The sequence below is a fragment of the Vanessa atalanta genome, chromosome 3, assembly GCF_905147765.1.
Source record: "Vanessa atalanta chromosome 3, ilVanAtal1.2, whole genome shotgun sequence".
Taxonomy (NCBI): domain Eukaryota; kingdom Metazoa; phylum Arthropoda; class Insecta; order Lepidoptera; family Nymphalidae; genus Vanessa; species Vanessa atalanta.
Window position 1 is genome coordinate 7,078,468 of NC_061873.1, and position 25,105 is coordinate 7,103,572.

At 32.0% G+C, this 25,105-nt stretch overlaps 4 protein-coding genes across 9 annotated transcripts in view; 2 read left to right on the top strand and 2 right to left on the bottom strand.

The window, feature by feature from the left end:
• Positions 1-477: 477 nt before the first annotated feature.
• LOC125076234 (B9 domain-containing protein 2) lies at positions 478-1,726 on the top strand. Of its 3 annotated transcripts, none has more exons than XM_047688320.1 (4): positions 478-1,012; positions 1,091-1,216; positions 1,291-1,516; positions 1,586-1,726. In XM_047688320.1, exons 1-4 carry the CDS (start codon positions 922-924, stop codon positions 1,677-1,679), a joined length of 537 nt encoding a protein of 178 aa, XP_047544276.1. In that variant the 5' UTR covers positions 478-921; the 3' UTR covers positions 1,680-1,726. The 3 variants fall into 3 exon arrangements, with proteins under 3 accessions (XP_047544276.1, XP_047544256.1, XP_047544266.1); XM_047688310.1 differs by having other exon boundaries at positions 497-616; positions 1,009-1,012; positions 1,291-1,679; XM_047688300.1 differs by having other exon boundaries at positions 1,291-1,679.
• Positions 1,171-12,667, bottom strand: LOC125076201 (cullin-3). 4 transcript variants are annotated; one of them, XM_047688252.1, is made up of 15 exons: positions 11,452-11,549; positions 10,297-10,494; positions 9,597-9,782; positions 9,211-9,414; positions 8,848-9,027; positions 8,348-8,542; positions 8,047-8,223; positions 7,521-7,691; positions 6,493-6,600; positions 5,807-5,931; positions 5,450-5,693; positions 5,192-5,361; positions 4,943-5,081; positions 4,656-4,808; positions 1,171-1,437 (listed from the first exon to the last, which is right to left on the bottom strand). In XM_047688252.1, exons 1-14 carry the CDS (start codon positions 11,521-11,523, stop codon positions 4,656-4,658), a joined length of 2,322 nt encoding a protein of 773 aa, XP_047544208.1. In that variant the 5' UTR covers positions 11,524-11,549; the 3' UTR covers positions 1,171-1,437. The 4 variants fall into 4 exon arrangements, with proteins under 4 accessions (XP_047544208.1, XP_047544216.1, XP_047544226.1 ...); XM_047688260.1 differs by lacking the exon at positions 1,171-1,437 and adding an exon at positions 3,812-4,157 and having other exon boundaries at positions 11,452-11,550; XM_047688270.1 differs by lacking the exons at positions 1,171-1,437; positions 11,452-11,549 and adding exons at positions 12,052-12,216; positions 12,533-12,667 and having other exon boundaries at positions 4,182-4,808.
• LOC125076223 (tectonic) lies at positions 1,683-4,025 on the top strand (the record flags this gene model as incomplete). The annotated part of the gene is made up of 5 exons (XM_047688289.1): positions 1,683-2,171; positions 2,251-2,484; positions 2,577-2,715; positions 2,786-2,967; positions 3,033-4,025. Coding segments are annotated over exons 1-5 (2,037 nt in total), but the record flags the coding sequence as incomplete, so codon positions are not given.
• A 2,645-nt stretch (positions 12,668-15,312) lies between the features above and the next one.
• Positions 15,313-25,105, bottom strand: part of LOC125077006 — a 36,950-nt gene continuing 27,157 nt past the window's right edge. Inside the window, exons 2-6 of the mRNA XM_047688777.1 lie at positions 20,078-20,270; positions 19,560-19,798; positions 18,519-18,779; positions 17,888-18,046; positions 15,313-16,140 (exon numbers count right to left, since the gene is read on the bottom strand). Of these exons, the coding sequence (XP_047544733.1) occupies positions 15,991-16,140; positions 17,888-18,046; positions 18,519-18,779; positions 19,560-19,798; positions 20,078-20,099 (831 nt within the window). The 5' untranslated portion in view covers positions 20,100-20,270 and the 3' untranslated portion in view covers positions 15,313-15,990. The remainder of the gene's footprint in view (positions 16,141-17,887; positions 18,047-18,518; positions 18,780-19,559; positions 19,799-20,077; positions 20,271-25,105) is intronic.

Below are 25,105 nucleotides of genomic sequence, written 5' to 3' on the forward strand. Positions count from 1 at the left end.
GTTAATTATATATTAATAATAATGAATTGTAGAATTTACATTATATTAACATAAGACCTTTGACGCCCAGAGACGCGGTCCGAGTAAGCAATACTAAATACATACTGCAAAATTGCAAATCGTGTATATCGCGCTCGATCGTATTTCGTATCGTCATACGAAATGAAGACACGAAATTGAAGCTTCGTCATTGGTTGAAAAATCTAATATTTAATTTCTAAAATATTTTCAACTATAATTTTAATTATATTTTTTTCAAATTAATTTAATATTAATATAATTTAATTCTTAATTTTTATAATTTTTAAATTCTAGTATTTCATTGGTAGAAATGTACTTAAGCGGTACATTATAATAATCTTATTGGTTAATTCTGTTTTAAGTTTTAGCATATATATCGACGTTTTTTTAAATAAATTAATTCCGATTTGACAATCAAGCAAATGTTGTTTTACTTTCAAGAAGTACCTACAAGAACCTCAAATAAGCTAGAGACTTAGGGACCAGTAACCCTACAGAATATTTGTCATAAATTAAAAAAATGATATTATTAACTGCTGTGTTTCAATACACATTTTGTAATGCTATGATTTATCATAATTCAACGTTAACACAGGTAAAACCGCTGGGCATTACAAGTTGTGAATAAGCAGATTGAATATTAAAATAAGCTATAGGGTAAAATTATCTGTAGTCCATTGCCTGTTAATTATTACGTTTGTATATAAATTTCCGTTGCCATGGTTACCAGTTCAATAACAATTACTTCCGTCGGAAGTTTCTTTTTGACAAATAATTCAACCAAAAAGCAGTGAATGTTGAGGTAATCACCTCACATTATATAAATAAGGTATATAGGTATGAATATATATGTATAATAATATACATAAGATATAGTCTTGATGAAATGTAAATTTACTAATGGCAGAACTTCATATTATTGGTCAATTGGAAAGTGCTTCTGATTTTAACGCCCCAAATTCTTTGTTTTGCCGATATTCGTTCCAGACTGGTGAGTTGATATTATATTAGTAGTTGACATTACGGAGATCGGTATTTTATCGTAATAAGTATCTATTTATTTTTGTAGGCCCAAATTGGACTCTTATATCTGGATTTTCCGAAGGACAAACAGCATCAGGTAAAGAAAACTTCAAAAATAGTGTCGAATGGGTCCATCCCTTAGATTTACATTATGTATGTAAAGGCATTCAAGGTAAAACCATTAGTTTTTTTATTAATAACAAACAAACTCTTATACATTAATGTATTTAAATACTTTGTTTATAGGCTGGCCGAAGATAATTCTACAAGTGAGTTGTCTTGATTCAATTGGACGCTCGTGGGTAGTCGGCTACGGCTGCTGCGCTTTACCTTCTACTCCAGGATACCATACCATTAAAGTTCCTTGTTGGGTTCCTGCTGCAACAACTGTGACTGAAAGATTAAAACAGTATTTCATTGGTGGTGGTCATGAATTGACACAAACAGATATAATTAACTTAGGAAGTGACAGGTTTGATAGATTTATTGAAATAATATTTAATAAAAAAAAAATAGATACAATTTTTTTTTGTCTTAACAGGTTCAAACTAATTACACAATCAAAAGGAGAAATTAAATTAAATATATGCATAGTTTTAAGAAATTTAACTCAGTTTGGGGTAGAATATAAATGAATTATGAAGCCTATTACATATTTGTGTTTTACTTTGATGTCCATACTCATTCAGTTTTGTCTAATGGACTTCATAAATGAAAGAATTCAGACTGGTGATACATTTATTGATCACAAAAAAACTGTTACTGGAAACCTAAGCTTTGTGTTAAAAAATATAAAGGAAAAACCTCATGCACTCTATTATCGAGACGAATCACAAAGATTACATAAGAATATTAATGAAACAGAAAAGAAAAAGTACAGCAATTCATCTATACAAATTTCCACATTTACAACATCGACAGATTTTACAAGTACATTTTTTGATTTGCTTTATGATGAGAATGTATCAATGGCTGCTGACACTACTTTGGCTACTGAAACTTATTTCAATGAATCAGAGTATGACAATGTGACTGATATCACATTCTTTGATATAAAGACAACGCCTAAACCAACTGAAACTCCAAAGAAAAATGTGAATGAAAATAATTGTGCATGTAATTTATTGGTAGGTAATCATAATAAAATAAGAATCTTTGTTATCTTGAATGAAGAACATTATTATAATGGTTTATTTTATTTTGCAGTTTAATAAATGTGATATCAACTGTTGTTGTGATAGCGAGTGTACCATCACAGAACTTAATTTGTTCAAAAATTGTAAAAGGGAAAATGAAAACCAGTGTTTTAATTATAATAGAAAGTTGCAATATTTTTGCTTCTTTCAAGATACATGTAATAGAGATACTAGCAATGTGTTCGATCACTTCCTTTGTATTGATAAAGTAAACTTGCCTTATAAAAGAAAAACCTACAATAAGGTTAGTAGTTTGGTCTATGTTACTAGCTTAGTATAGGTATATCATTTACATTATCTGTGAGTGTACATCACAATACTTTGTCTTCTTTTTAGCATGAAAATATAGATGTCAACAAATATCTTAAGTGGCATACTAGTCCAGAATATGTACCATTATACAAATTCACAAAAAACATATATGTGTACAGCCAACCTGTATGGCTTTTCAAAAATGAAACTCTCTATATAATATGTAAGTAAATTCTTTTTATTAATATACATCTAAATATGAATAATTTTTAATACTAATGGATTGTTTCTAGCACTACCAATAACAGTGAGTAATAGTTACTGTAGCGGCAAAAAACCAATTAAATTTTTAACAAATGAGTACATCAAATGTTATGTAAAAATCAAGGATCTTCACTTTTTATATGCTTTACAACTCTCCACTGAATCAAATGTCATAAGCCCAACAGAAATGACAACAAACAGCACAGTTTTGGTAATTATTTCATTCTTATTTGTCTGTTCAATTTTTAAATAATTAATTTAATATTTTATTTACAGAACTGTTCTACATTCCACTGTATCAATTGGACTGTTCTTGTTTGTAACGACAATGATTGCATTACATATAATAAAAGTTTACATGAACCATCATGTTCAGAGAGTCATTGTGATAATATAGGAGTAAAAGTAGAATACATAATTTATTGTAATGATTCTGTTATAACAAGAGCAATACTGAAACTGTATATCAAACAAGTTTCTATGGACATTGGTTTTATTTCACAAGAAGTTAAAGTTAATTTCTACATGGGAAATGATTCTATTGACGACATTGTTCCATACAGTGGAAATCCAGGCTACTTAAAAAAATTACCAATTATTGTTTCTTATTGTGGAAGCAATCATACAAAACATTTTTACAATCGTACACATGGAAATAGTTATAATCTTTTGCTTCCTTATAACCAAAATGGTCAATGTATTATCACGAATATAACACATAATATTGTAAATTTTGGTGTTAACACAAGGCTGAAATGTCGGATAAAATTAACAAAACTTAATGCAATATACAAAACGGATGGGTGTTTAAAAATTCAAACGGAAATTTTGGATTTGTTACGACTAAATCGTGATATATTTATCTCGCCCTATGGAAATCCAAATAACCTCAGTGATAGTAAATGGTTACGTCTTGAGAGATTTAATAAAAGTAATATATACGGTGAATACAGTTCAAAGAAAATCCAGCTGCAATGCTACAATTTAATGACACGATTTGCTTATATCTTCACATACGCCGACATAGGAGTCAGCAAAGAAGAAATTAAAATTTTGCGTGCAATAGTTAAAGGCACGACGAAGAATATTACGTTTAACGTCAATGATTTGTCGACGGTCATAACAGTGGATACTAATTTCTTAGACGCTAATACGCGTAGTTATGTTGGAGCATCTTCCAGTTTTGATTTTTCTAAGAATTTATTTTTTCCATTTCATAATGGCAGTAGTGATTTTAAACGTCATACCTTATTTTTATATTTATGTACAATTTTGTTCTTAAGCAAATAAAATAACTTTATAATAACTAATAATTTTTATTTTGAAATAATTTAAATACTTTTGTTACTTCTATCACTTTAACTTGGCATTCACGCTTCAATGACTTGAAATTGTGATGGCCTGAAAATAAAACCCATTTTAGGTTGAAGTAACCTAGTAACGAAATATTAATAACACGAGGGTTGCGATGTTGTTGCAATGAAAGATAGTTGTTATAAAAGAGAATTTAATTTAACATAACAGCTACTCTAGGAAAATACGAGGAACACTTATAGTACACATCGAAATGATCAGACTAAAACCACAATATTTTGTATATACAATATTTTTACAGCGTTTACAATTCAATCTGTACTTAAGTTTGAGAATAATCTGTCTTAACTTACAAACTATGGCTCCGCTTACATCTGTCGGCCTGTTTGCGTACCGGTACATGTATGAATTTACTAAGACACAAGAAAAGTTAAAGGGGCTCACGAGAGACAAGCAGACAAAGCTGACCGCGGTTGCGTATTTGACAACCGACCTATCGGGACGATAATGTAAACGAGTGGATATTACGGGGAGAAACTGAAGCTTGTTACTGTTGATTGAAGAGGCGATAGCGTCGCTACGCACCTATGCGACGTAGGTGTAGACTTTGCGGTCGTCGGGCGTGCGCGCGAGGTACTCCCGCTCGATCAGGCCCTCGATACGCTTCTTGATGACGACGGGCGACGGCAGGAAGCGCGCGCGCAGCTGCTCTGTCACTTCCGCTACCAGCAATGTGTGCTGTTGAAACATTTCAATGCATTACGTATTTTACTTGGGAACTTACATGCAAAATATAATCAAATTAATTCAATCACAAATAGATGGATAAACATTATTGTATTTTAGATATAGAAAAAAGTCTTCTCTCTTACCGCCATTTTCTTTCTGGCTTTCATAATGCGCACGATGGCGGCTTCTATCTCATGCTTGCGGTCCTCGTCCACCTTGTTGCGAGTCTCGCGTCGTTCTGGTTCGGATTCGCCCTTGGCAGCTACTGTCTGGATCTTTACTCTATATCACAAGAATTTTTAAGAAATGTAATCAAGTAATAACATCTCCTAGCTATAATATAGGACTTGTATTCATAATAAATTGTTTATATTAAACTGACAATGATATACCTATGCAACTTAGAAGTAAAGGCATCGTTGACATAGAACTGGTGAGATGGTTCTATTTCCTTAGTCTTAGGGTGTTTGATGAGCACTCTCTGCGTGGGCTTGCCCATGGCCAGCGACTGCAAGGCGCGCACGAGATCCTTTTCAGGTACATCGGTCTCGTTGAGTATTTCCTGAAAATGCCCACATAGATATTCATTAGGTTTCAATGAGGAAGTCAAAAAAATTTAGAATAGAATTACAGAGGGGGCGTAAGTTTACCTCGTACGTGAGTCGCTCGCGCTTGTTAAAGAGTAACAGCACGCACATCTGGAAGGTGGAGACCTGTATGATGTGTCGGCGCGGAGCGGGTGCGGAGGCGGGCGCAGGCGCGGAGCCGGCGGCGGAGGGCGAGCGCGGCGGGCTGGCGGGAGCGGCGTGGGCGCGGAACGTGGCGTGCAGGTCCGCGCTGCCCAGCTGAGGCTGCAGCGACAGTTGGCGTCCCGAATGCTTCGCTAGGTAGAACCTACAGTTGCAAGTGATAATAGAAGTAGAAGATCATCATCATGATCATCTTTAGATTAATGGGTTCATTCAGCTGCTACTTTTGAAGATAAATAAAAAATACTTTATACTTACGATCTAAATACTTCAAATGCACTCCTCGGTGCTTTCGGGATGTTACACTTGGGAGTAGCACTCTGTGTTGGCCAAAATCCAGTTGTGAGAACGCGTACTGACAGATCTACCCCATGTAAGTTTGTCTGAGGATAATAAAACACCATTATTAATATACATAATTATGATGTGTTTGTTTATTTTGTTGCAAAAAAAATTATGATAATGTCGTTCTGACCGATTTCGATTACGGCGGTTAATCCCAAACGGAGACTAGCCAATTACGCAGGACATATTATAGTGCACAATTGTGGGTGCAATCACAAATGCACTATATATCCTCACTCTCCATAATCCGATGAGACATCAAATTCGACACAATTGGAGAATGTTCAGGACCAAGGAATTCACCTGCTCTCCGAGGCACGGCAGCGTACACACTTCCAATTTCCTGATTCTGGGCTGTTACTGGGAATTTTTCGACAAAAACAACCTAATATCTTTTAACCAGCCCGTCCTGTTGTTTGAAGCCAGAATCTCAGGATCTGTGCCATACCTAGCAACCTAGCCACTAGACCAACGATATAGTTGTGTAAAAAATATATATTAAACATGTATATTTTTTAAATTAATTATTAATTAGCCAACAAATAAAAACAAAAAACAAATTTGTTATATTGAAAGTAAAAGATAAAAAATGAATTCACCCCAGATGACAGCACATGCTCTTTGAATTCCTCCATGATAGTGTTGGATACTGTCATGTCTTTGAACATACCCTCAAGCTTTGACGTAAATTGACAACCGCATTCAGTCTGAAACATAATATGAAATGTAAGTAATGGAAATATTTAGATAACAGGAACTATAACATTGAAAGGATTTGTTCAATTATAAATATTATATTATTAAAACTCAGCTCTATTTATTTAATAAATTGTGTTACACTTTTGCTATTTATTGGACAAAAGATAATCAGTTATTTAGAATATTTGTACCTATTTGTAGTTCAAAATCTATAAATGGGAAACATTTTACAAGACAAAGTAATCAAAAGAGATTATTATAATAGAATTAACTATGGAAAAGCTTTATGAAATTGGTTTTAAAGATTTTGTATTTATTAATCTACATGAGGAAGAAACCTTACAGGGTGAAATCTCTAAACTATTTAACATATTTTTAAAATGATTACACATTCATAATTTATTATAAATGAAAATGATATGTCCTGCTTAAAGTCTTCTATAATATAACCTGCAAAATTCTTTCCAATATGCTTTAATGCACAGATCTCCATAAAGACTTTAAGCAAGATTTCGAAATGATTAACTACTAAAATTTTATAGAAATCTTAGGACACTTACAACTACTGTCCATAGGCGTTGGTAAAGAATTTTGCAGATATATATGAATGAAATAGTAGGTAGCTTTATTGTAAGTCACTGATCGAGTTTTCAATTTGGGAAACATCACCAATAATGCAGTGAAAGTCCCTGGGCTCCACGTCTTTCAATAAACCCTCTCTCTGGAGAATGTTATAGTCTCAATAACTGTTGTTATTATTATTTAAATTAACAATAGTTTATTGATTTTTTTGTATTTACTGATTTTTTGTTTATTTTGAAAAAATAAACTACTTAGTAAGATTACTCTCCACATTTTATGCAGTAAGTAGGTATTATTAATTTTTTATTTTTATTATTGTGATAAGTTATTATATTCAATGGCTTACCTTAAGTTTAGAGATCATGTTTTTCTCGCTGTCGTCAGAAACCGATTTATTGAGCAAGAGTCTTTTGGCGAGATGCTGTTTGTAGTAGCGCTCAAATACATCCTTCTCCTGCAGGAAGCGGAACAGCACCATGGTTTTGTCCAGGACTGCTTCGATTTCTTGCTCACTCATCTATAATTATAAAAAATATTTTGTGTGTTTGTTATTTAAAAATTAATTATTTAAAAATTAATACTATTAGTTTTTAAATTAACATGGTTATTTTTATTACTAACAGTATTTAAAACGGGATATTTACCATGTTTTTTATTTTTATTTGGTGGAGCTCGAAATTTCGACATTGTCTACGAATGTCTTGTTCACGAGACTCAGTCTCATGAACAAGATATTCGTTTTAAATACTGTTAGTAATATACTATTAGTGTTTTTTATATGTATACATTTACAATAGCAGCTTGTTAGCAAAATTAACATTATTAATTTACATAAAAAAATTATTTACTTAATATGTAAGATGTATACTTACGCCCTTTTCACCTTTCTTCAGCTTTCCATCAATAAATAGTGAGAGAAATTCGGGAGACTTATTATTTAAATTAAGGAAGAATTCGAAATCGGAAGCAATCATATGCTTGAATATTTTATCATTATTGAAGGAGTTGTGAAGGAAGTGATCAAATCTATCTTTTAGATCCAGCAGGTTCTGAAAATATAGAAAAAAAAAATTTTTAGGTCACGAGTTAATAATAGACAATCGTTTAAATTGACAAGAGTAAAAAAATAAAAATTTAAGCAAGTTTAACGATTTATTAAGAAATAAAAGTGACCTGTACGTATGCGATGGCGTTGGTATTGTGGTGCGTGTCGGTGACGAGTGCGCGGCCCTGCTGGCGCAGGTGCGCCGAGACGGCGTCGGCCACCGTACGCAGCCCCTCGCCCACGCGCGACAGCAGCTTGTACACGCACGCCAGCTCCACCGTGCGCGTGTGCATCAGCATGTGCACCACGCCGGAGTTCTCCATCTAACCCAACGATGATTATTGCATTTTGATTATTTCTATTTTTACCTTCCTAACACTTTAAAAGTTTTGTCTAGGATAATAATATCATAAATGACATTACACTATATTGGAGTAGGTGCTCACGATCACTTACTAATCATAGTTATATATAATTAGTCTTTTACTGGTCTATGGTGGTACCATTAAACACATCAACCATCATGTACGGATATCACTAAGCAATTACTCTTTCTCGTTAATTTTAGTATATATACTCACAATGGCATATATAAAGATATATCTTTCGAATATGAATCAGTCGATACCTCGACGATGGTCTTCATGTGCCGCTCGATGAGCTCGTGCTCCAGCACGGCCACGACGCGCGGCTCGGTGCTCTCGTCGAGGTAGTGCCGCGCACGCTCCGCCTCCTCACTGATGCGCGCCTCCACGCGGGCGATGTACACCGCTGCACTGTTCTCTGCGAGGAACTTTTGAGATTCCATCTGCAATACAGAAAGACGTAAGCAAAATCTAATCGATTCAATTGGACGTCTTTATACTTAGGTAGTTTATCCATGTCATGTATTCCAATACATGTTTCATTTCAAATTATTACGACGATGATATACAAAACTAGTTTGTAATTGAAATAAACATCGAATGGTTCCAATAATTTTAATCTCTACCCTATAAAATTCAGCAGACTGGTGGAGGAAAGGCTTCTCGAAGTCTTCCTCGTAGACGGCGCGCGAGTTGATGCCGAGCACCATAAGCATCTGGCAAGCGTTGCGTATGGCCAGCCGGTCTACCACCTCGCCGCGCCGTTCTCGCGCCACCAGCTCCAGGAGCGTCTGCCGCAGGTGGTCTCGGATGCAGCCATAGCGAACTACCTATTGATAGTTAACATTAAAAATTATACATAATAATTATAATAATGTTACACTGTGTTGTTTGTGCACCTAGGCTCCCAAATTGTCAAACATATAATGAGATGTGACAAGTACAAACAAGAATGCAGTTTGAATATGCTAATTTTTAATTTTATTTATTAATTAAATACAAGAAATATTACCTGATCTCTGAATATGATGAGGCCCAAGTTGTACACATTATCAACATCATTTTGTTGTACATATACTCTGTCCATATACATGAGTATGTCACGGATCATGACCATACTAGTTTGGTGATCAGTCCAAGCATTGTTTAATGTTTGCAGGAATCCATTGTGTAAAGAATGTAGTACATCTTCACGGACCTGAAAATATTTATAATTTTTAATTGAGGGATCTTTATTTAGCTCCAGAAAACAATCAAAATTAACTGCGAAGAGAGCTGAATTCAATTTGAAGATGTGTAAGGGCCACATAAGGTCACTTCTTATTTCTTTTCTTCTTGGTTCTTCTTATTCAGTATTGTATTGCATCAGCAGTCGTAGGTATGTTGTCAAATTTAAGTTAGATAAGAAAATTACTAAGGCTGTTACTGTCTTATATTTGTAGAATGTACATTCTGGATCAGGGGGTGGTAAATATGTAACCTACATGATGTAATTTACCCCATTTAATAAATTATATTTTAATTTACTAAAAACTTTACATAAATCTAAGAAAAATTATCAGTCCTTATAGCTTTCACATTAATCAGATATCAGTAATGCAATTTAATAAAATAAAAGTGATTCTTTTATGTATATAATTTGATAAGACGTACATATAACTGTACAAGTAGCTGTTTATTTATATAAATAATCTGTATTTTCTTAAACTTACCTTTGTTTCTAGATGATGTGTGACAACTTCCTTCAAGCCCGTGTAGAGTCTTTCTCCATGCTTATGTAGGACCATAGTGTATGCATTTCGATAGAGTTCTTCGAATGAAAGACCAGAATTGTTTTTCTTTTGAATTTCTTGTATTGCATTCTTAAGTAAACTCCATATACTCTCCACATATTTCTCATCCATAGTCATCTAAAAATACATACATACATTTACATTAAAACATATATTTTTATTAGATGCTACAAATTATTTAATGCTGTTACAAAAATACATTTATGTTTATAATTATTTTTAATAATTCAAGATCTATAGAAGCTTGATATCATTACACAGGACCAAAGGTTTTAAATGCATTCAAAGAACAGGAGATTAAACCCATCAAATCAACTTTTGCACTCATTAATCAGTTCTTTTAATTTTTAATTTCTTTAATTTTTTTGATAAGAAATTTCAATAATTTGTTTTTACTGACATTACATGTATATTTTTATTTATATTTCTTTTAATAAATGATTATTAATACCATTTTATTATATAAATAATCCTATGGTGATATTTTATTTGTCAATGTCTGTAGTTAGAGGTGACCCACTAAAAGGGTTAGAATCATATCCCCTTCGAGAATATTATTTAATGATACTTAGTTAAAATAAAATGAGATAAATTATTCATAATGTCAAAACTTACACACATTTATTTGAATACAAAGTTATTATTATAAAAAATAGTTTCAGTCTGTGGTGGTGTGAGGAGGGCCTGGTCTTATGTGACCTTCTCGCCTTGTACCCCTGACAATGTATTTGCAAAATTTCATGATTGGTTCTGGCCTAATATTTCTATTAACCATGTTTAAAGTGAATAACAGGTGGTATAATTGACTGTTGTCATTGTTATAAAAATAACAAAATTAGTTATAAAGATTTTTAATTTGAAATTCGTGAGAAAGAAGAAATTCTTAATTTGAAATTATTATTATATAAGTCTGAGAAACAAGTTTGGAAATAATTGGTGACAGTATAAATATTAACCTTATTATCATATAGTATAGTAAAAAAATTGAATATTAATTTTTAATTAAAACAGGCATGCAAGCCTGTAAGCATTTTGTTTGATGATTAGAACTATAGAGATCAAAGCTGTACAAACCCATGTATCAGGGTACATTTGGTAATATGCTTCTGAATAATTCCATACTTGAAATTTTCTTGTCATCTTCATAGATAAAACATTTGAAGTGTTAAGCAAGCATTGTTGTAAAATAGTAACAATAATAAAGATAATAATAAAGATTTTGAAAGCTAAGATATAGAAATTGATTTTCTCACTTGTCAAATAAAATTGTGTTTATGACATATTGAACACAAAAAATTTTGTTAACTGAAATCACCTAAAATTTCTAATTTTGAATTTTGTGTCAATGGCTCATTTTGACAGTGTCTTAATTTTATGATGAATATGATCTGTCCTCAAGGTTATATTATAAGGTTGTATATGTTTATGTTTTGAAGGCAATACCTGATATAAATAAAATGTTTAGGCAGGTAAATTTGAGATGCTTTTTTGTATCCAAAATACATTTTCTTTTACAATTGAATTAATAAGCATTGCCTGTATAAATGAAAGAAGTAAATTAAGTCAAGTGGCTGACACCTTTTTTACAATTTTGTTTTATACAATGTTATTCTTCATAACAAATAAATATGACAGGAAAGGTATGCGTCACAGGTATATAAAACTAATACGTACGGGAAAGGCTCTGATCCTCATTTTGCCTGGTTTGTCTTTTGGCAACGTACTCTTCATCATTGCGGCGACGAACTTGATATCTATCACACTAAATAAACTTCTAAATGTCTTTACTACTTCATTTACAGTCACAAGTATACTTCATTGTTACTTTTACATTCACATCTGAAATCAAAAATGTTGATTTATTTAATGCGAAACAAAACGTCACTCGATAAAAAATGCGGCACAAAGTTTATATACTGAAGATAATTGTTATGTGGAATTTACTGACTTGTTTATACTTCATTTAGGATACGATTTTCATTTAGACTTCAATCCTTGGTATTATAAAAACCAGGAATGGAGATGAGTATTTAAGACAAATAAAATAACAGCACATCTCTTTCTCTCTTGTGTAGTTGTTGAATTCCGACAATACACCAGCGCCACTTCACGTTATGACGTTCCATAAATTAATACAATAGATAAATGAACTTACATGAATAAGCTGTTTATCCCTCGCAAAAAACGTAAAATTTACAGTCGCACAATGCTTATAGAACATGTATTTTTACTATATATCTAATAATTCAATTCTGTAAGTCAATTGTTATAATTTATTTTTTTTCTTTTCCTAACGCGCAGATTATATTGTAAGGCACAGATAAATTATGTAGATAAATAATGTAGCATGAAATAAACGGAGAAGTAAAATTGTAATCTTTATAAAAAACTTAAAAGTGAAGTAGATATATATAGATTTAAATACTGCCCTATTTTGATATAATTGATAGTACTAATGTTAACTATTAAGGAACAAGCTTCTGACCAATAAATAAAAATGGATGAAGATTGCCAGCCTTGTGCCTTTATGAGTTATTTTATAAAAAAAGTATATATGTTTTTTAAATAGAAAACACAATAACACACCGCAACAACACTTTTGGATGCACCTCCATCAAAGTTGGCACTTGAAAGAATGTGTATTTATTAAAGGAGAAGGCTTTTTGCTGTTCACATTGTTGTCACTCACCACTAGATGGAGCTTCATAAACTTCAAAAATATTTTAACTTGCAACACTAATAGAATTACGTCAAATGCTGATTTGTTACTGTTTTTATAAATCAGAAATAGATTTGAATATTATTATGACTACGTATTATTTAATTTCAAAGGAAGTTGGTTATATACTTTAACTGAAAATATAATAGTTGCTTTAATTGGGCACGACTACGTAACAAGCATGTCTCCATATACTCGAATATACTGTATCATAGTAATTGATGTATACAGGTTACAGATGATCTTTATATTACTTGTCCTACGATCGAATCATGGAAAGTCACTCACATTGTACAGAAACTTAGCAGTCTCATCTACTATACTACATGCTTTATAAGTTACTAGCTGTTGCCCGTGGCTTTGCTCGCGTGGAAGTTGAATATATTTACAGATTAACTTAAAATTATACGTTAATTTAAGACACATTGATGTCTATGTATTTCACGCCGTAGGGTAGAATATCTACTCATAATAAGTATCTACTCATTTTTATTCAGTATTCCAAAAATAATATTTCATGTTTCTAATTTAAAAAATCCTTACTTAGTGGGTGTCTACTCTATAAACCAATTCTACTCATCAAATTTCATGGCCCTAACTTTTATAGTTTACGCTCGGCGATGATGAATTAATCAATCAGGACATGTTATTTTTGATAAGTATAGAAGATACACACCTAATTAGATAGATATGGAGTGTGCCTTTACATAAAGATAATCCCTACGTTTTACCCGAATATTCCATTGTTTGGAGGTGAATGATTACCTGAATATGCTCAATTTTTTACAAATATGTTCTTAGTCCATTTTTGATGGTTAGGTATTTTATATTGGATTTAGGTATAGAATATTTTATTAGCAAAGATTTTTAAATACTAAAATATTTTACAAATTAAGATATGCTACGTTTCAAAAACTTTTTTCCTTCTTAAACATCTATTCAAATAATGAAAATAGCAATCTTAAAAAGTATTTTGTAACACTATAAAATATTTACCAACGTACAAATCTCCGAGAGGTTCCCGATTTGTTGATTTAAAACTTTTCAAAGTTAGTTTTTTTTATGTTAAATTTACAAGCTGAAATTGAATCATTTTATCTAAACTATAGAAATTTTACATGTTGGTTCAATTCCGTTGACAATCCATTTTTTATTCAATTGTAAAACAACACTGAATTCGTCGTTGTGTATATTTTCGTTTTCGTCTTTCTGTCTTTGTTTATACATATTACATCGTCGGAATCTATTAATGTAACCGAAACTCAAAAACGCGAGTCTCTTAGCAGGAATTTACAACGTGTTCTCTGCGGCTCGATGCGAATTCGCGGAGAGCACGTTTCGCTCTGAATTCGCAAATTGTTGGTATGATAATAATGCATGCAACAGAGATCAAATAATACATAATAGGACCTTAAGTATCAAATAGCCTTAAGTGTTAAAAATCGAGATTCAGATCTTAATTATATTTGAACTTTTTATTTCAAAGAATATAATCTTTATTATGTATCATCAAATAGTATAAAACAAAGACACTTATCGCTGACTGTCCCTATGTATGCTTAAATCTTTAAAATTACATAACGGATTTTGATGCGATTTTTTATAATAGATAGATATAATACATGCACAATATAGTAGAGAAACACTAATCATTTTAGAGGTTTCTGAAGTGATGTCGTAAATAAACCCCTTTTTTGCGCTTACATTGCAAACGCGCTTTGTATTGTCTAATGACTGAAAAACTTGGAACGTTGTAAGACATTCTGTAGAATATTTAGTATCAGCATTGCACCCGTGCGAAGCCGGGGCGGATCTCTAGTAATTAATATATGTATCATCGAGGCGAAATTAGTGGTTCGAGATGCGATGACTACCACCGCCACTGGACGTCTGCGACATTGAAAAGCTTATAGCTGAGATCCCTTAAGTAATGAGTAGCCTTTTTTCTGGGAGGTTCCCAAGTCGTTTCGGTTTGGAAAAACCGGCATAGAATAGATGCATAGGCATAGTATAGATCAAATGTATAATCTTTTATTTTAAGATAAATCATTTCATGTTTCGTACAACAAATAAAATACATTAAGTTTTTTCCTAATATTATATGGTTATTTTTTTAATAATATTAATCTTTTGTTTAGCAAATAATACAGAATAACATGTTAATATATATATTTATTAAACTATGCATAAAATATTGTTTATAAATTAATACAGACTTATGAATATTATAATACTTTAAACAGGTAAGCAAAAGCTTTCCTCTATATACAAAAAAAAGTTATTATCTAAAAAAACTATACTTCATATTTTAACAACAATTTTTTTCCTTTTTTTGTGCAATTTTGGGCACTTATATTCTAGTAACATATTAAAGGCACACAAGCTTCTATTCATAATTTAAATAATACATTTCAGGAACAAATATTTTGAAACACAGGCTAATTTTCATAAAGACGATTAATTCTATAAATATTCTAAGAAATTTAAAAACATAGCCACATATTTTATACATTATATAGTTTTCGTAATTAGGACCGATTTTTTAATCGTTATTTAAGTTTTGTTTGAAGAAAGAGAGTTTGATGATGATGATAAATTTTAGAAAGTTTTGAGAAAAAAGCAATTGAAATCCATAGTTAAAAAAATATATTTTTGGTTATTTTACTGTATTGATTGAAGTATAAATTCCAAGTATAAAAACAAACTTAAAGCAACTAATCAAAATAAAATGAATTATTTCTCACGTCTCTATCAACAAATAAACTTGCTGCTAGTGTTTTTTTTATGTTTATCAGAAGAACTCCAAAACTGATGATCAAGGGAATGGATTTTAATTGTTTGTAATAGATGCCTTCAGAAAATCTATTTGGTTTGTTTGTCTATAACGTACATAATTAATCATAATATGCTGGATGAGCACGCAGAACCCATCGCAATAACAGTAGAATGAGACAAGCCATCACGAAGAACGAAACCATTACTCGGAGTGTCTTTTCAGATCGGTGATCTCGTTCACTGATTCGAAGACGTTCTATAAGCCCATTCTGAAATTAGATCATTCATGATTTATAAGATATACGTAGGAGTAAAATATTTCAGTTTTAAATATTATTAACATTACATAAGACCTCATCATATATTATGTAATGCAAAGAGATAAGTTATTTTTATTTAAATTTTATTTATGAATTTTATAGAAACAAACAGGACATAATAAATTTAATTAACAACAATTATTAACGAATCATTACTAATAAGCTTTTAATCATTGATTAACACATATAACAAAGTACAAGGCGTAGGTGCAAAGACGCGTAGAACAGTTAATTAAAAAGTTAGGCTTAAAAGAGAGAGGGGACAATCAATTAATATATATTCTATACTAATTACATAAATGCGAAAGCAACTCTGCCTGCAACTGCCAAGTTATTGAACCGAATTTAATAAAATTTAGTATCAAGCAAGCTTGAACTCCTTGGAGTAGAGCTCCTCCAAGGAGTTCAAGCTTGCGGAGTCCCGCGAGCGACAAATAGTTAATAATGGATATAATCAGTGCTACCATTCGTTCAAATTTGTTTTTGTAATACTTAAATTTGACAAGAGAGTTTTCGTTTGTTTATTTTTTCTATTTTCAAGAGAGAAATGTATTATGTGGGCACTGATTATTGTGTCGCTTATTATCAAATCAGTTGAGCAATAATTATTAGTTGCAGACAATAATATTGTAAAGTCTGCTGTTAAAACGTCAACATTTAATCTATTTAAGGATTTTAAATATTGGTACATCTCACGCGTGGGATGTAAGGTAAGGATAACCAATATTTTAGCCCTGTTTGACTGGACCTGACCAACTAGTTCATTTAAATTTAGGATTATTGTTGTTGTTGTGTAAAAAAAAACCCTATGACGCCTACCCCCTGTGTGTCACATATGATCTATATCTATTGTTTGACAATAGTGTCGGTTATTTAGACAGATAACTTGATAAGTCACATTAAAACACCTTAGAAACTTTGGAAATGGGAAGAATTTTAGAAATTTGAACTTAGGCCTTTCCCAAGATGCGCCACAGCTCCCGGTTCCTCCCGGTAAGAATTGTTAAGGAATAAAATCGTTTGAAAATATGTTGTAGGTGGTCTGCATTCGAGTAATGAGATACTGATGTTTTATCGTATACGATCATTATATTATTTGAAAAAATATATATGTTGCGATAATATAATAATGATAATACACGCACGAAGTGAGGATATTATATTGGTAAGAAAAAAAAACACGTGTAACGGTTGTATAATATAAAAAGCTATTCATTGATACGAGCAAAAAGCTTCATTATATATATATATATATCTACGCGCGCGATTTATCAATGTGGGTCCATGTCTCACGTGTCATGTTTATTTATGCATTCAGTTCTTATTTACATTAAAGAAAAAAAACTTTGGATAAGCTTACTATGTCGTGAGTTTTTAAACTTATTTGTTACGCATACAATAAATCGTGTACTAGGATCAGGTAAATATATTTTTTAATTTTTGGCTCTTTTTTCTTATTTTGCATTCAGTAGGTAGAGGTAGGTAGGATGCCATTTTAACGTAACATATTAACTTTTTGTTGCTCGTTCAACTATTTTAATATAAACACTACATCATGACAAGGCATTTGAATATTTTTATAACTATTCAACATGATTCCTTAAAGAGTTCAGTCGATTATTAAAAAAAAATTATCAAACTTTTTATGTAATATAATACATGATTATTATTATTAAAGGTGAGTTTTAAGTTATACCCATCCACCATGTGAGGCAATCCAAGATCCTGGATCCTCGTGAAGTAGATCTGCAATAGCTGCGGCTGGTGCCGCCACCAATTCTAGAGCTGGTTCGCCATCTGCAGCCTCAGCAGCCTCTCTAGCTAGAGCTCCACAAATACAGTACACGGCTGCAATCTGTAAGAGAAAATACTAAGAAATGAATATAAAATTATACATAGTGATGTCAGAAGATTTATTTTCTAGCTTATGTATTACTTTATTATTTTATTTTCATTCAAAAATAGTGCCATGTGTTAGTATGCCTATCAACTGATCATTGAGTACTAACGATATAAGTCAATACAAGATTTTTAAATATGGTAGGTAACCTTATTGCATTTATATGACATCTCAACACGATAAACTAAATACCGAATTGATTTTCGTACAGTTTTCACCAATGGACAATGATTCACGAGGAAAGTTTAGATGTATAATTTGTTACGTTTTTGTGTTAATTTTGTGGTTGAAAATGTCGATTAGAGTGCGTCACGTTATCCGAAAGATTTATATGACATAAACCTTTTTTATGTAGACCCTTTTCTACCCATGCGAAACCGTGACATGTAGCTTGTATAACGATAAAAGCGTCTTAAAGATTGATTACCTTGGACCATGTAATATTCTCTCTGGTGATGCGGCGAGCAAGTGCAAGGGTCAGCTCAGCGAGCGCGGTGTCTGATCGCAGCATGGCGGATGGAGCACGGGTTGCTTGTCTCGCAACATGTCTGAATGCGTCAGGACGTTTTCTCTCTAAAGCAGCACAGAGTGCGCGTAAAGCAGCCAGCACGCCAGTGTCCGTGTTATTTACAGCTTCTTCACCGCATTCTGTTTCTAACATTCTTTGAAGACGCTTGAGCACTATTTGCTGAAAATTTTAACGATTAAAATATGACGCAAGCGCATCTCATGCTATTTATAATATTATTGTAGTAGGCGAGTAGCTAGATAAATGGCGACTAGATGAATTTTAAACACAATTTTCTTAAGATATTATAATAAGACATCGCAGCGTATATCATCTGTTTATGTTAAGTCATAATCAAATATCATTAACTTTATTTTTAATCATAAGTAAATATATTTTATCGTAAGCAAATTTAAAGTATAGGTAACGTAACGTATAGATAGGTAGTTTTTACTGTATGTGGGTGTGTCATTGAACACCTTATTGGACTGGACCGATTTTTATGTTTTATTTGCGTATTTTGAGCACATGTATTGTTTAGATTTGAAATGGTAGGTTGCACTGCGGACGGGTTTCAGGCTATTTTTAATATATCATGTTACATATAATTATGTCAACATTGGATTATTTGTACGTCGGTTATTTTACAAAACAAGAGACGTTAAATGTGGCTTCTGAATAAATATCATCTTTTATAATACAAATCAGTCTTCTGAAAGGAGAATAAGCGACTGCATAATATTATGATGATGAGGGTACAAAGTTTGCATACCATTAGATTATTTATGCTGTGAAATGTAACTAGTTAATGGATGCCGTCACGAATACGATGTTTTATGTAACTTCGAGTTACATATCGCTTTAAAAACATATTATAAATATTTACATTTACTTGGTGGAATTATTGTGGGTAGACGACAAAAACAAGACATGAAAAATATAAAACAATAATCTCATTACCTTTTTTGGGCAGGTGGGCGATCGCCGTATTTGAGTTTTTATGTATTGTAGGCACAGCGCTCGTCCCTGTCTAACGATCTGAGGTTTGACTTGCGTAGATGTCGCGAGACACCAGCCAATGGTCGCGGAAAGCCGGCGCGAAACGGCAGCGGCCGCAGCACTGGAGACCATGGTGCTAAAGCGACGTTTGGTACGGTCTAAAGGAGACAGACAGCGACTTGGTGACGTACGAAGGAGATCTGTAAATAGAAAAAAAATCTTTCCCTTTCTTTTTTTTGTTAAAATTACTTGCATTTTTTTTCGTATGTAATTTTAATAAATATCTTTCTAGAATTTTCTAAAGGAAATCTAATTTTGATAAGCTGCGTTTACTAATGTTAGTGAAATAAGATTATACGATGTTGTAACTATGATGATATAATGTAGCTTAATTAAAATATACAATAAAATTTTTACTTTCAAGTTCGTTGAAAATAATATAATAAAATATCAAAGATATTCAAACTATTTTTATATACCTTGTCCTGAAAATCCATCCATAGAACCGGGGATTGAACTAAGAGGAGTGCTGAGTTTTCGACGCACGCGCAGCGGCGGCACGAACTCGTCATCTTCTTCTCCATCGGGTGGAATGACATGAATTGCAATGTTGTTGTCCTCTTGAGTTTTTTTTCCACCAGATTGCCATCGCAATTCTGTAATTGGCCCTATCTGGAAACAAAGAAACATACATATAAGTAGATTATTATCATCATTCATAAATTCATTTTTCTTAGGATGAATCTACATTTTGATCAAATATACTGAAGTAGTCCATACTAGAATTCATCAATTTCGATTCAGTAGTTTGGCTGTGAAAGCAACAGACAGACAGACAGACGGACAGAGAGAATTACTTTCACATTTTTAATATCAGTATAGATTTCCCTTTTCGTTACTTTAATAACAAAATAAATGTGGGTTGGACATTGTTTATTGGTTTAATATTCGGGAAGGTTTCATTTTGCTGCCTATAATATTCGAAGACTTCACGAGCTGAGCAGTAGTTTTAGCTTAATAGCTGTTTAAATGTGTCTGTTCTTAATATTGAGTCGGTCGTACTGGTCCCATCATTATGAATCAGCCTAATTAAGGAACGCGGCCGAAATACCCGGCATACTAACGACATTTTATCTAATATTCCTAACAATAATTACATAAGATGGTAGTGCAGATATATTATTATACATTTATTTAGTATACAGTAACTATTTTGGGGAAAAAGGGTATAAAGTATAATTTGATATATATTCATTGAACGTGTAGAGAACATATTCTATTAATATATCAAAAAACAGACAACAATCTCATACAAATAATTAAAATATACATTAAATATATAAGCTATCATATTTATATAAACATTTCGATTATACGTGTTAATTCGGTTTTTGTTAGTCCAGGACTTAATACGTCAAATTGATTACGCTTATTTCTATAATGATTTTAATAATACAGAATATAAATATGTTTTTTTAGCAATTTATTGAATGAAAAAATGTTATATATTTTTTGCACGCTATCTGTCCCTTTGTATGCTTAGATCTTTAAAATTACACAACGGATTTTGGTGCAGTTTATTTTAATTGATAGTTTAATTCAAGAGGAAGGTTTATATGTATAGCACATGCACAATATAGAAGAGAAACACTGATAGTTTTAGAGGTTTCTAAAGTGATGTAAATAAACACATTTTTTGCGCTTACATTGCAAGCGCCGGCTGAACCCTACGCGATAGATCAAAATAATGTACTAAAGTATAGTACTCCTTACAAAAGATCTTCAAAAAAGTCCGCAATGGTATATGTCTCTTGCGGATAACCCACAGTAATCATTTTTTATCCTTTATGTTTTACGAGTAATAATAGCTTATTTTTGAATCGATTTTAAGCAAAACAATGCATTAATCCTTATCCAAATAATGATCTTAAATAAATTGTGCATTTAATAGACCAATTAGACCCTTTAAAGCATATTATTTAAATCAATATTTTCGAGGACATTAAGGATTTAAAATTCAGGGACATAGCGGTTGGTATTGTCTAATGACTGAAAAGCTGCGAGCGTTGTAAGACATTCTGAAGTATGTTTATAATATCAGCATTGAACCCGTGCGAAGCCGGGGCAGGTCGCTAGCCTACATCTACACAACTATTATAAAGAGAAAATGTTTGTATTTTGTGTGTGTGTGTGTGTGTATATTTAATACATACATAATCTATATTTATTGCTAGAAACGATTAGAGATTCTTACTAAAACTTTAGTAAACTTTAGTAAAAAAGTGCCCTAAAACGTCTTTCGTCGCATGCGCTGCGGAAACTATTGATGATACCAAAAAAGTATGTTCTACAGTATTAACGAACATATCAATATCTATAACATATATATGAATAATCTCTCTAGCTTAATATTCTCTCTAGATTAAATACGTTACTTAAATAAATAAAAAGATTAACACATTTGGTTTGTAAGTATAAATAGATAATGTGGTACTATGTTTAAAAAATATAAAAATAAAACAACAAAAAAATATAAATAAAAGTTAAAAATAGAAAAAATTCTTAAGTCCACCTGTGCGAAGCCGGGCCGCTTGTCGTGTATAAATGTAAACATTTCACAGAGTATAGACCCGAATTAACAATGGCGATTCTCTAATAATGTATATTAAATTAAAATAAGGAAATCAAAAACTGTATCTTAATCTCACGATTGGGAATATAACTAAAAGTATCTTAATCTGCTTTAAAATGTATTTATTCTAGTTATTATGTGCAACAGAAGTATGCTCTATCTGTTGAAGTTATATTTAAACATAATGTATAATTTCAGTTTCTGAACATGTCTGGTTGTGATTAAGCCTCCTAGCTATCAAATTCCCATTACTGACTCAATCAGGTTTTCGTTATACACGACGGAGGAAATTGAATTGGAGATATCAATGTTTGTCCTTGACACAGTTATGAGAGGAAAAAATAAATATTCGCAGATAATTATAATTAATTACACACACAAATAAGTAATGTTTCATGTGCTTAATTTGTGTTCATAATTAATTTCGAGATATTCGAATAAAAAGAATGTTGTTAGGAAACCTGCACGTGTCAGGTGTTTTTTTGCTATATAGAGGAAAAGATATCTGCCAACCGTCCGCAATCCGTTCTAGAGTTGCATGGCGAAATAATTTCCAAGCTTTCTCATGAGTAGGACTATTTAACGAGCTGTATTATATATTAGTTCAGTGGTATTGACTTTATTGAATAGCGCGTTATCCCCATATAAAACCTCATCCTAATCCTCATATAAACGTTACGCCAGCCACATCTTTTATGGTGATATCGTATTATTATGCTGAGACGATACTAGGTATTTTTTTATATGGTTTAATTATTTACTTATATTTTCACTTTTATGAAAGTGATATATGCGATACCATATATGTGTATTATATATATATCGTTGTAAATAGTTGCGAAATTTACGGTTAGATTTCGACAAGGATTGGTCTAATCGAATAAAGTTTTTAGTCTTCATTAAATATTTAAATTAAGAAATACATTATCATAGAAACACGACGGCGACTTCGGTAAAAGGGGATAAGACGGCTGTAGACGAGCAGATATGATGTCTTTTATTCTCTAGTAGTCACTTTTGTTTGTTTCCGGAAATACAGATAAAGAAATCATTGAACTATCGTATAATGATAATGTATAGTTTTAAAGCAAAAAAGGTATCTTTTATATGATGCATATTTTTTGAATCGGAGAGATAAGTGACATTATTAAATCAGATAAACGAAAACGTTGTAGCCTCACGTCGGTTTTTGTTTATATTTACAGTTTAAACTCTATATAACGACACTCAAGGGACTGTGTGTATTTGGACGTTATAGAGAGTTTTCGTTGAAAGCAGAGAAGAAGTATCTGTATTAGAAAAAGAAAAAGTTTATTTCAGACTAGTGTTAGTAATTAAATAAAATAATTCTTATTTGAACGCTATTGCGTATTGTCTGTTATTTTCGTCTGACGTCTTTTGCTGCAGGAGTAATACATACATAACGGTGCGATATTGAGGTATCATACTTTTTAAATAATTTTGCTGTTTCCAGAGCTTCTTCGACACAGCAAACAATCAAAATTTGTTAACTAAAGAATGGTATTCTTAGAAAAATCGGTATGTATGATCCCGACAATTTATTACGGGCTAGGATAATAAAGCGACAAAAGAACGTACACGTCTGCGCATTTTTTACTAATTTTGACAACTAAAAAAAATACTTTTTATTATTTAATGTGCCGTTATTGAGAATGGGTGTAACGCTATATAGAGTGTATCATTGTATGGAAGACAACATGAACCAACCAAAGCCGAGTGATTTCGACGCTTTAGGGAGTTTGTCGAGTGACGTTAAATGGAGTTTACACTGTATTTATATATTTAAAAATATGAAAGAGGATAACTGTAAAAAAAATCCATAAATCGCGGTTATTCGTTAAGATTTAAGAAGTTGGATAGTACAGGTTTTTATCGGTTGTAACATTTTACAATATGTTTTTTTTTACAATAACCGATCACTTTTTAACCAAAAATTAATGACTTTAATAAATCTCATGGTTTTAAAGTATTTAGGCTGCCAACCTACGATTGTAATTTGAGCCATATTTAATATATTTGACATTTCCTTTCGCGGTTATTTTGTAGTTAAATATTTATTTTGCTTACTCACATAGTCGGCTAATAGTCGACACTTATGAAGTCGCAATGTCGTAAAATTTCTATTCATTAAATTATATAATAACGTTAAAATTCGAAAAAAAAACACGTGTGCGTGTTGGGTCGCCCGACAGAAGTGATAACTTAAAAAAATTGTCTGTCCGAAATACGGCTGTGGGTAAGAGTGAAAGAGAAAGAGCCTGCTTACCGCTGCCGTATACGTAAGAGCAAGGGAAGCCAAACAGTTCGGCGCCGTAACGCGTTACGTAACGACGCAGTTTGTCCTCCCATTCTTATGGGATCACAGTTATCATTTCAAAAATGTAAGTATACTAAAATGTGTTTATATTTTTACATTCTGGTATTTTTGCATCAGGGGTTATAAATAAGCAAGGCCCAAATTACGAGGTCTCTGAATTGCTAGGTTCCGGCTTCGAGCTAGGCAAGCGCTAGCTGTCATTACATTAAAGCAATAAATTTTAGGTTAGCGTTTACTACTGTTCATTTGTATTTATATATTGAATCCTATATTTTTCGGTATTGGATTGGTCTTAAGAAACGAAGACCCGTGTTATCTATAAATGGTTTTATGACTTACTAAAAATAACAATGACTTATTGTCATTTTATAGCTTTCAAACAGTAAACAGTGTACACTGTACGTAGGTACACACAATCTTTTAATACTTAATTTTATGTCTTCGATTAAAGACGAGCACATTTTACTTAAATTAATAATCGCATTCATGGCATAATTTGGATATTTTATTGCGGTAAAAACCATTTGGTAGCCACTA